We start from the raw sequence: 12,951 nt of genomic DNA, 5'->3' as shown, positions 1-12,951 counted from the left end.
AACTCCATGGGAAAAACCCTTATCCTGGTTTAACCAAACAGCAACATTTTGAACCTCAGGGAAGTGACTGCTCTTCCTGCAGAAAACCAGAATTTCAACTCACAAAATAATTAAATAATAAAAAACGCAGACATTATTGAGGCCAATCGTCATAAAAACTTGCCCTCTAGTACTGCTGTCGCTTTTATCAAGTGGTATCACACTTAATTGTTTGCATGCCTCTGTTTTTGAGCAAGCCATGCAAATAAAGGCTTCTTTTTTTTAAGTTTGAAGGCATTCAGACTCAAGTTTAGAGTATTTCACTGCCTTCAAAAACAGGATATGAAATCTGGCTCCTGTATTCAACATCCCTGTCCTCTTTTTCTATTATTAGTGATCCAGCAATCTGTTTCCTGAACTTATCAGACTGTATTCATTCAAGCTGCTTTGTTTTCCCAGATGCTTATCAGGTCAATTGATGCAATTCCAAATGATGAGACAGTTACCTGCAAAACGTTATTTAAAAACAAAACGTTTGCTTGTTATCTGTCAAAGAGGAAAAACGGCTGATCCTCGCCGAGTTTAATTTACTGTGAAATATACCTGTGCCATGCTCAATAAACTGGTTAGGTCAGTTTGACAGAGGGCCATAACTTGTGCCTGTTTTTATTAGCCACCACTTTCAAACATACCATCCATCCTGAATGACCTCAGATCCACTTAAGGACTTGTCATATAATGCTAAAAACAGAGAGGAAAAAGACAAAAAAGTAGAGAACGAGAGTGGCAAAGAAAATTGTCTACCACGAGCAAAAGGCAAACTGTTTACGGCAAATGGGAGACTCGGTTACAAGAGGCTATAAACAAGATGTCAACAGTATTGCTCACTATTACCTGTTCCATCAGGGGAGTGTTTAAATGTCTTCACTGCGGGCATAACCTTTTTTTCATCACGATTTATTACCAGAATAAGAGAAGCACTTGGGAGTGCTCAGGCTATTGCCACTGCCAGGCAGAGCGTAGCTGCCCGACTCAGTGAGTTCATTTTCTTCACTTGATACTAATTTATTGACTACTCATTCACAGGGAAGGTAAATTATGTTTCTGATTGGCAGTGCAGTCCAGGGGGCAACTCTGAGAAAGATTCACTGAGGCCAAAATGTGATGTGCACGATACGGCGTCCGTCCACTCTCTCAGAGAAGCACATGCAAATTGGCTGGTGTCAGCGTCACTGCCAAACTCCTGTTGCACATAAGGAATTCAGCCAGGAGCCGTGTATCATTTTTATGACTCAACGTTCTACCTGCACAGACAACAACCACACTGTGCCGACTTGATGAGATGTGAATAGCAATACAGCTGCACTTCTAGGTCAGGTCAGGCTGAATGTATTCAGGAAGCAAGAAACAGCACAGTGAAAGATTAAATATGTGATACACACACAGCCTATTTGCATTCTCCCCTGACAAGCTTGTCTTCTTGTATTAGTCATTATATATCTGCAAAAGGCTTTCACAACCTTGGCTTTCTTTTTTTATGTATTACTTTTTCTACTTACGATCTGTAATTATACCGTTGGAGGAGAAAATCCACTGTAGCTGCACCAAATCCACTTTAAAGCTGTGAAGGATTGGATTTGATAAAGCAGTTTGCTCCCTGTTATTCTTTTTAAATAAATAGTCCATATCCTTTGTGCAACATGCTGGTAGAATAGAGAAGCAGGCCTGGGACTTTGAGTGGTAGTTTAGGGAGGCCAATACACCACTGATTCACCCTTGAGCAAGGCATCACTGTACAAATTTGTTTAACAGTGGCGTAAGGCTAAAGTGAATGACACCAGGTTCGCTCAGTTATCTGTCTATAGATTTTCTTTCTGATTTGACGTATAAAGTTTGCAAATGCTTTGACTACTACAACTGACATGTCAAAAGCCCTCACATGCATCTCTCTCTTACCACACACACACTTATATATATTCAAGTAATCTTTCTATCAATTCAAAAGGTCCTCACACTAGGCCTTGCACATGCATGCACCCGCACACGTGAGATATCCATTCCCATCACAAACATTGACACATATCCAACACCAATCGATGGTTTGCTGACAAATATCAATAAAGTGTTGCTGGGGGCTGTGCCGGGCTTACATGTTCGGTTTGACTCCTACCCCAGAGTCATTAGAGCAGAGGACTCCACCAACTGGCTTACATAATGTACTTTTAAATGACACCCCTATGTGTGTGTCAGGTTGAAAATCCACTTCATGGTGGAAAGGCAGACAGCTGAGAGCAGCTTCCCCTTGTTTGACAGATGAGCTGTTTGTAGCAGTCAGATGTGTTTAGACTATAAGCTGCAGTACAGGTGGTTGAAAATATCTTACTTTGATGTCACTGGTTCCAGCCGGCTGTCGGCCTCGTACAGTAGAGGATGTGTTCATAAGGAAGGTGGTGTGCGTGTCCGGTGCCTCACAGTTACCGATCATAGTTTAACTTCACCCATAAAACATTCATATCTGTTTGCAATTGAGCTCGCACACAGTCTCTAGATATACTTTATTCATGGAGCTGGAAGCGGCAGTATGCCAGTGCTGAAATATAAATGAGACGTTTGGAGAGACCTTCCTCTGAATCAGCATTTCCCCCAGCAAGTGTGGTCCTCTAGTCACTATCAGACATGACAAGGACAGTAAAGATGCTGTAAAGTGACTGCGTGCGTGTGGCTCTCAAACACACACAAAACACCGGCATCCTCGGTTCACCAAGGTCTCCACAGCAGCAGGAGCAGCAGGAGCAGCTCAGAGGGCACCGTGTTGAATTTGAATGTGGTACATCTTTGTTGTGTGGAGATGTGTGGATGCTGACAGGGCCCTCCCTGGTGGGCCGGTGCAGATTGATGGATATGCTAGAGGCGCGCTCTCCTTTAAGGTGTTTGTGCGAAACACTGTGACTGAGAGACAAGAGAATTACCATGTACCTCCCAAGGCCTGGGATTCTACTCTAATCAAAGAGCGGATAACCGGAGGCCACTTCAGCCTGCAGTGCGCTGACAGGAGAGCGTGTTCAACTTCACCTGAACTACTTTATAGATTCCTGTCAGGGATGCTTTTTCACATCCATTGATTCACACAAGGTCCGAGCAAGTTCAGTTGCTGTTATAACTGTATTTAAACAGTAAATATTTGGCCATACAGTGTTCTGCTGCAGGATGTCACAATTTGTGGGGCTGCAGGGATCAAGGGATTTCTCTTACTGGATAACAAACTAAGAACTAGCAAACTTCTCCCTCTTTTGACTACAGCAACTTTCAGATTCAGAAGAAATACTTCACATCTTAAATGTGTGCAAATTAAATCAAGACTGGACCTATAATCTTTAGAGTAACAGGTTTCAAGCCGTTGGATGATGCGCCAATATCATTGCACTCTGAATGGAGAATACATGTATTATTTAAAACACCTGACGTGCTCCTGGATCACAATGCAGGTCATCTGAAGAAGCTCTTCTGCACTTCAACATCTCGATGTCTTTCTGATCTACTGAGGGGGCCACACGGCTGTCATAGTGCTGCCACAGACAGAAATGTTTTCAGGGAGCGAAACTCCATCATGAAATAGAACTTCAGATTCTTTGAGAAGAAGCATATTTTTATAATTTTTATTATCAATTATTGGAAAAAGTGTTGTATCCCATGGGTGAGATTGGAAAAATACTTTTTCTTTTAATTTAATTTAATTTCAATTAATCCCAGGCCTAATTGTGATATTTAGTGTATATTTAGGATAAAAACTATAAAGAGGAACATAAATTAGAAGAACAAGAGTCAAAAAGGAAATTGGCTACATGAAAAAAATTTTTTAGATCATAATTAATAAAGGAGATCAATGAAAGGCAGTAGGATACAGAAATAAGATACAATCAACTGCTGAGTATGAAGAAAAGGTCCATCCTGTATTGTGAAGCAGCTTTATCATCGAAGTCCCACGAGGAACTAAAAAAGAAATTATCTTTACTGAGTGTTTATCAATTATATGATCCTCCTTTTTGTAGTTTGCATAGGTCACTGGGTGCAGAACCTCTCCTGAAGCACGAGGTGGCAGTAACACTCCACTGACATGCCTGAGCCTGCAGGTTGCACTTGCTTTAGAGAGGACAGTGAGGGTTAGTTTAGGTTCCCAGGAAATTAAGTAAAATATCTGGTGTCCCTGAAAGTGTGTTGTATGCAACATATAACAGTGTTATTGAATTACATCACTGACATGTTTATTAGAGACTATACACCTGATGGTCGAAGGACAATATTGTTCCCTTAATTTGTCTTTCCATGCATTTTCAATGGCCGAAACGTGCCATAAACCAAAAAAGTATAACTATACCCCAATAATATATACGCAGGAGATGCGCAGTCCGCTTCTGCGCACTAGGTAAATACAATTTTTTTTAAAGTAAATTAAAAACAAAAAAAATGTATAATAACAAAAAGCCAATTCATTTTCCTGAAAAAAATTTAATAACCAGGATTGCTCAACCCTTGAAAGTACCAACTATAAAATACAATTTCTCGGATGTTGATTTACAAAAAAAAATCTAAAAAGAGTTTTAGTGCAGTCATAAATGTATGATAGGAGTATGATATGAATACATATATATGATATATATTATAAATGTAAAATAGGATGCTGTATATATATATACATATATTATATGTAGATATATAATATACAAATTATAGTCCTATTATACATTTATGAGTGCACTAAAATTATTTTTAGTTTTTTTTGCTTATTTTTGTAAATCAATATAATCAAAATATAATGGAGATGATTTAGAATTTTAAAAATATTATTTTTGACGCTCTCTTATCCGGAAGTGAAATGATTGCACATCCGGTTGAAGTATTGTTTACATCCGGATGGTGGACGCTGAAGTCTGAGGGGTTTTAGTGAGAAAACTGGATTCACGTTGAGGAGATCCACAGTGTTGATGTGTTATCGGTACATATGGCTTCTCAGATCCCCATAACCGTCAGAGCCCCGCCGGCAGCCGCCGCCTCCTCGGCCGCTCTCCGGGGGAAGAAACGTCCAGGCAGCCCGGCGGTCTCTGCCGCTCCGCTGGCCCCCGGGAGCGGCAGCAAGAAGAAGAAAGCCCCGCTGATAGTGACACCGACCGCACCGACCCCGGTACAACTCACACAACCATCAAATAAACAACCGAGGAAAGACTAAACCTTATTATGTTCGTGTTATCCTCTAAAACACGTCGTAGTTACCATCGAGGCAGATCAGAGAAGGAACAATAAGTCAATAGTTCTCACTTTTAAATTGTGGGTCAGTTTGACATTTATTTTATTTCACTTAATTAAAATCTGTTTAATTTGTCAAGTAATATTTCAATTTGTAATGTTTGCAGAAATCTATACAGAGAGGGTAATACTAAAAGGAAAATGTGATAAGTCTATAACTATTGTAGTATGGTGTACTGCAGTGTAACTATTGAGTATTACATAACAATTGACAAAATATAAACTTGTTTCAACACTTATATTGCACTTATTGTTGCATGGTTTGGAAACCTAAATGTGTGCTATAACAATAGTTGACCTGTTTATATGGCAAGAAACAAGAGTCAGAATTCTCCTTCTGACTGAGCTCAACAATACACACCTTTGAAAACACAAAGTACATATTTAAAAACAAGGCTCAACAGTACACACCATTTACATTAAACACATTTAGCAGACATCTAAACCAGATTCCAGGATAGGCACATACAAACAAAAAAAATGTCTATATGACTTTTCTATATCTTTTAGATATTTTGTGGGAGTCATAATTACTTGATAATTTGTAGACAGGTCCCTAAGGAGAGTTAGGACAGTGCCGACCACCCACTGACTCCAGACACTTCTGAGTCTAATTCAGGGTTTCAGAGGCTTCATGTCTGTTTCATCAGTATTACTATTGAGAAGCTTAACTTTGGATGCATTCTCTGCAATACCTTGTTTTTTTGCACGTGAAAATTGTTGCATTAGTGCTTGTTTTTTTAAATTTTTCTTGTAAATTATGATAAGAGCTTTGCACACGTCTGTAAAACAACAATATTGAAATGCTTATAAATAACCTTCTCTTATCCCAAAATGTGACTGTAAAGCACCATTCATGTAATACAATATACATTTAATTGAATCTGTAGGTTTCAGGTTACACTGTGTGCAGCCAAGCTCTGGCTTTGTTTACCTTCAAAACACATGTATCAAGAGCAGTGTCAGATCAAATGTGTGAGGAGCTGCTGTCTCATGTTTCATCAGATAACCGTAGTAGAGACGGTGGCGGAGGTGAAGGCAGCGGCATCAGTCGACAGCGGTCCGACACCGACCACGGAGCCCACTGTAAAGCCTCCTCCATTCAAAGACCCCTCGTTCACGGTCAGTGTCTACGTCCATCTTGGTGTAGGTTTACCTGCTTCTATTTCTTCTCAGTCAGTTTATGTTCTCTTGTTCTCTGTCTCTATCTTGGCAGCACTCGGGGATTGGTGGAGCAGCAGCAGGCAAAAAGAATCGGACCTGGAAGAATCTCAAACAGATTCTGGCTTTAGAGCGGACTTTACCCTGGAAGCTCGATGATCCCAGCTGTGAGTGATTATATCTTAGCTTCTACATGTTGTTTATATAGTATGGTAGAATTTCAAAGTTGACATTTTTTTTAAAGATTGTTTTAAAATTTCGATTTAAATTCATCTTTTGGTCAGTTGCGGGTTCTGTGTATTGGATTTGAGTGGCATCTAGTGGTAAACATGCATATTGCGACCAACCCCATGCGTCCCCTCTCTGCTTTAACATTACAGTTAACATAAAAACATGAAAGGCCCTCTCTAGTGCCAGTTGTTCTGGGCTACATGGTTGACAACTATTGAAGAATCTGCTCCTAATGTAGACATAATGGGCTCATTCTAAGGCAGTGAAAAAAAACAATTATACTCAGTGTCAGGTGATTAGACACTTGAAAGCTTAATTATGAGAATTATATTCAATTTCTGCCAATTGACTCTTAAATCCTAGATACTGGACTTTTAAATATGAGACTTGGCTCATAATTGTGTTTTTGTCTGTACACAGAGTATTTCAATGGATTATCCTTTTGTACTTACAGACTATAACATAGATGCCCCTCCCTCCTTGAAGCCAGCCAAAAAGTACTCTGACATCTCTGGACTCCCTGTGAGTATAGTGGTAAAACTGTGATTTAAGAATGAGCATTATTATTTGAGCCAAGTCGTGTATAAACAACACACTGAAAGGTCACGTCTTTCCTTAGGCAAACTACGCAGACCCACAGACAAAACTACGCTTCACATCCTGTGAGGAGTTCTCGTACATCCGCCTCCTCCCCACTGACACCGTCACAGGCTACCTGGCCCTTCGAAAGGCAGCGTGCATCGTACCCTGACGGCAGAGTGAGCCCTGAACCCGAATCCAACCAGAGCTGAACTCTGTCATTTGAGGCAGCTGTCAGGGAGGCCGGCAGACTCTGAGAGCTCACAGAGGGGAAACCCTCTTCTGAGAGATCCACTGGAAAGTGTCTCACAGTCACAAGTTGAACAAAATCTGCTCTGCTGTCGTGAGAAAAGCAGCTTGAGTCATAATTGTTTCTGTGTGACAAAACACATACAACAAATGTGGATTTTTTTCAATTAAGAAAAAAACTAATTGAGTGTTGGTTGTTGCTGGAAGTAATAATGTCCCTCGATCAGAAAATGTCCAGTGAACTGGACAAAACCTTAAAGGGACAGAAAGTTAATTCTTATTTTTTAAGTTAATTGAAAACACAGCAGTAGGCAATTCCTTTGCATATTTGTTCATATGTATTTCTCGCTGTTCAGGATATTTTTAATTAAGTGATTCTACAAACCCTGCAGCATGTTTGGGACCGTCTCATTCATAGTGGAGCAGACTGTTGTTTCTCAGGTACTCAGCATCCTCACAAGTCACTTTTGAGGATGCTGTTTTCCCCTTGTGTTAGAATATCTGCTTCCAGTGGTGTAGGTGAGTTTTCTCCCTTTCACAAACAATGTGACTACTCTCAGTGGAAATTAATCTGATTGGTTTGGAGAAGAGTCATTGTCCTTTTTTTCATTTCAGTTTATTTTTTGTATATAAAGTTTCATATTAAAGACAACTTGATTTTTCAGTATGTTTCTTTTCCTTTTTATGTTTCTTTTCCAGATCAAAACTGAAAAAAGTTCTGTCTTAACATGTCTTCTCCGCTTCCTATTTTGATTCTATGACATTTTGTAATCACACATGTTGAATACTGATATAAAACACTTCTCTTGATAATGAAAGTCTTAACCGAAGACATCCACATCTGCTACGGTGCTCAGCGTTATCTTGGACCTTCTGTTTAATGCAGCAGCCTGTCTATTTTGCAAGCTATGCAAATGTAGCCGGTCTCCTTTTATAAGATACACCAAGCAGGCCTAATTTTACATGTGTATGTTAATGTAAAATTGGTTCCACATGGTTTTTAATTCCACTGCTGTATTTGATGTATGATTTGCTCTCCAACTGGTAGAGTGAGGACGTCTCATTAATCACTGGTGGCAGGCGTCCAGGATCCTTTCCATGGTATATTTAATGCTATTTTTCACAAATTTGATGAATGAGGCCCAATGTCTTTCGTATGTGAATGGTCCCTATTATGCAAATGCTGAGAATAAAGGCACCTGCATGTCTCCTGAGGGATCGACAAGTGTGCAACCTTTTAAAATCCACTGCTCTAAGTGCTGAGCTGTGAGTCCTTACCTGTTGAGATGGTAAGACAGACTTATCAATCAAATCACTATTGCTCCATTCATTCTTGATATTTTGTGAATACACGTTGCCCAAAAGTCTGTGTTGGCACCAATCCCTCTGATCTTTAGAGGCTCCCTCGTGGGAAAATCAAGTTTATAAACATGTTAAACATGCCTTTCTATTTTCACCTCAAGTGCACAGTCACACTAACGTGAATGCAAAGCAAATATCTCAGGTCAAAGTTCACCAAAGTTGAACCCACAGCTAAGCCACACTGATTTGCTTCGCCAGAGGAAGCAGATGTTTTATTCGCAATGAAATATTCACGTGTGTTTGACCAGGCCCTCAAACAGTCACGTTTTGTGATGTCACAAACCTAAGAAACCTATCCTGTCATCTTGTGGGCGGGTCTGAGTGGCTGGAAAAGGCTCCACAACTGCAGGTGGTGCTGTGAGGGGGCTGGGGAGCAGGGTCTGGGTTATATAAACATATTCACAGGTATTTGGAGAGTTGCATTTCAGCCATTTGAAGACCACAGGGAACGTTTCTCAAAACAAACCTCTTAAATATGTAATTTTGAGGAACAAAGAAGCTACTGGAGCGAGATGTTAATTGAAATACAAGCAGTAGAACAGCTGTGATTGGTATTAATAAAGGATGATAAAGGATGTGTCAGTGTTAGCACAATGCTGTTAATAGTTTACATTTGGCCTGATACATGTTATTCCTTATATGACCTCCGGATTGACACTGTTGCACTGGGCGGCAAGTTCCACAAATATTCTCGTTTGTGCAAATGGCCTCTCTTACTCACGCCTGAATATAACTTCTCTCAGCTCTGGACTCTGGTGAAGCTGATGGAGGCAGTATAGTATATCTATGAGAGTCACAGCAGAATTTCCATTCCTGCTGTGGCATCAAAACCTCAACATAGTGATTAATGAACGGCGCCGGGGCTTTCTGCTACACAAGCACACCATCCAGTGTAGTGTGTCTGTGTGTGCGTGCGTGCATGTGTAGGTGCTTGCACAGTTTTTTGGAAATCTCTGCAATGAGAAAAATAAAGAGAAAGAGAAGTGAGTTTATCTGTTTGTTTAGGGTTCGTACAGAGTCACATAAGAGCAGTGAAAACCTGCAGCCCACACGTCCTGCTGCTCCATCTGTCTCTGCAGTTACATTTCACTGCCACCTGGGTGCGCCAGAGTTCTGCTCACACCGATATCCAACCTCCCTGAGAGTTCGGTGTCCTGCTGTGAATCAGTAACATCACAGATGCGAGTCCATCTCTGAACAAAGCCGAGGCTGTATCCACCTGTACTGAGGCAGGAGAGTCTGTATCTGCTCCGTCACAGGTCTGACTGCCGTCCTCACATTACTGCTGTTTGATAAACACTGCCAGCTAGTACAAGGCTGCCATAACAAGTCAAGAGAACACAGACGATTAATATAATTGACAGCATTAATATTAATATGAGTGCTACTGTTGCAGTGAAGCCGAACAAACACACATTCACAAAAGTGACGGTGCACACTGACAGTCAAATTCATGATACAATATAAAAAAACCATGAGCACACTGATTCAAGCAGGCTGATGACAATCATTACTAATTCTAAAGTGGGCATGGAAATGGATGCAAGTAATTTAGCTACTCTACAGCTCAACCATATAATAACCGTCATTAAGAAATTGATTGTGGGGGGGAGTAAAATGACTCATCTATCTTTGATGGAAGTCTTGGCACCTGCAGCACCGCACAGGATGTGTTTTCCGAGAGTGAGAACACCAATCAGCGAGTGGCTCCTCTGTCGGTTTTGTTTTCATGTTTATACTTTGCTGAACTTCTGCGGGCAACTTTCTGCTCCACCAGGGAGACACACTCTGTGAACTAATGTCATCTCAGTGCTCATTTAGGTGCTGTCTGCCCTCGGGTTTTTGTCACTGTCACATTTTGGTGATGATGGAGGTGGCGTGGTGTGCTGTATTATGCCTACAGACAGTAATTATAGAGCTTTTCTCACTTTCCCAGTGCAGCGCATGCAGGTTTTTCCTTGGATTACTTTCCACCAGTGTCATTGGACAAATTCAAGTTTTGCAGAAGTATGTGGGGGACACGCAGGTCACACTTGATGCACGTTTGGCTCAGTGAACCATCGCAACCAGGGAGAAGCTGTTCCACTCACAACAAGTTGGGGAAAAGCTGTTGATGGAAGCCGTCTTGCATTACTCATCCGACATGTCTTACTCCTTAAAATATATGAGAAGAATGAGAGCTAGTGCAAAATGTCAGGTCGGAGAAATGGACTCCACCACCAGCTCTGGTAAACTGATCGATAGAGCAGCTCCAGTGCCTGCTGAGCCAGCAGGGGAACTTTCATATTTATGCTTTTGACCTATTGGAACAGCCGAACTAGAGAAGTGAACTTCTTTACTGCCCGTTAACACAGATATAACAGTCTGGATCTGTTAGACGCTTCTTCACCACATAAATTATTTTGCTCCAGCAGCTGAGGCACAATATTTATGGTGGTTGTCAGATCTGCACTAGCTTCTATTTAACTCTGAACACCAAGTCACAGACAGGGATCAGAGTTAAACACATGTAGAATGATTTTTTTCCACAAAGATTTATACCCGAGCTCACAGACTTGCATCTCCAGGCAAATGTTCCTGCGGAATCCGTCAGTGACGAGCTGTTTGCACAGTTGAAGTGTGAAAAACTTCCTGAAACCAACTGTCACGACAGTCACAGTCACTTTTTGCAGCAAAAGCCAGTGTGCAGGTATTTGTGACAAGAGGGTGAAGAGCTCTCCAGAGTCCTCACATAACCTCTGTGTTAGCGATGGGATGGAGTGCAGCTATAATCTGAATCAACTTCATAACAGCAGCCGGGACAGCTCCGCCTCGAGATGAGGGAGGGACCCTCCCGGCGAACCCTTACTCCGTGTCTCCCAATTGCATCTGTGGACTCTGCCAGTAAAATAAATATTTTAACGTCTGCAGTGTGTTTATGGATCTCTTGTACCAAGAACCACTTCCACTTTAGAATTCACTTTGCTAGAATTTGTTCAGACTACATTTACTGTGATTCAGTGTAACAGCATAGACAGCCTTTCCCCTCTGAGTGGAGATTTATTGGGCTACAGGCTGGTGTAACAGGCTCCACAATCCTTCCATCTCTCATGCCGTCACTGTTCGATGCTCACGTATCATTTCCAATGTATGCATTGATAATTAGTCTTCTGTACAATGTCTGAAGGTTGATGACTGTGTTGTATAGTGAAGGCTTGATAAGTCTCATGATTTGTATTAGGCTGTAATATACACATTTTTTGTTAGAATTTGAATTTTTGTATCTTTGTATTCATTTATTATGTTTTTTATGCAATCCTGGTTTTATCCATTGACGATGTACTTCTCCCCACTATCCCAGAATGAAGACAATGAATAAAAACGCTGCCATCTTGCCCCAGGGTCCTGTCTATCTATGCGCTCGACCCATCAAACTTCACTCTTAGCTGTCAATCACCCTATTTCTATGGCATCATATAACTAATTAAAACAAAACTTGCTGGAAAAAATAGCATTCGAACAAATAAGAACGACAGAAACCATCTTTGAGAAATAAATCGTTTGACCACTTTCAGTTTGGTCCATGTCCCATCCTCTCATGTAGTGGAGGCAGGACTTATGACCTATACTGCAGACCAGCCACCAGGGGGCAATCAAGATGCTTTGGCTTCACTTTTGGGGGAGCAGTCATGTCGTCCATCTCTATTTAAAATCGATGGTTTTATCTGGCTGTGGAACTAAACTCTAAATATTTCATGTGGTTTTCAATTTTCATCTGTATTGACTTAAAATTATTTTATTATAAATACATTAGAACATTAACCTCCTCCTTTTCAATATTTCAATACAGTCAAGAAAGATGACAAATAGTCTGGTTCATTACACCTAAAAACCCAAGCTTACACCTAAAAACCCAAGCTTCTGTGATGATTTAACCAACATTTACCATTAATAACATAGCTTTAAATTTGCCTGTATGTGGATTTTGTTACAATCAGATCCCGCTAGCCGTTTCCCCCATTTCCAGTCTTTATGCTAAGCTAAGCCAACCAGCTCCTAGTTAATCTAACCAGCTAACTCTCAGGGAGGATGCAAATATGTCTGATTCCA

The 12,951-nt window shown here is 40.8% G+C and overlaps 1 protein-coding gene across 1 annotated transcript; it reads left to right on the top strand.

Moving 5' to 3' along the window:
• The first annotated feature begins 4,881 nt into the window (after positions 1-4,881).
• Positions 4,882-8,164, top strand: ino80c (INO80 complex subunit C). The gene is made up of 5 exons (XM_061081335.1): positions 4,882-5,158; positions 6,286-6,402; positions 6,497-6,608; positions 7,127-7,194; positions 7,292-8,164. Exons 1-5 carry the CDS (start codon positions 4,979-4,981, stop codon positions 7,421-7,423), a joined length of 609 nt encoding a protein of 202 aa, XP_060937318.1. The 5' UTR covers positions 4,882-4,978; the 3' UTR covers positions 7,424-8,164.
• Positions 8,165-12,951: the final 4,787 nt, after the last annotated feature.

The sequence above is a fragment of the Limanda limanda genome, chromosome 11, assembly GCF_963576545.1.
Source record: "Limanda limanda chromosome 11, fLimLim1.1, whole genome shotgun sequence".
Lineage (NCBI taxonomy): Eukaryota > Metazoa > Chordata > Actinopteri > Pleuronectiformes > Pleuronectidae > Limanda > Limanda limanda.
The sequence above is the reverse complement of the archived record's forward strand: the minus strand, read 5'-3'. Positions and strand labels throughout refer to the sequence as shown.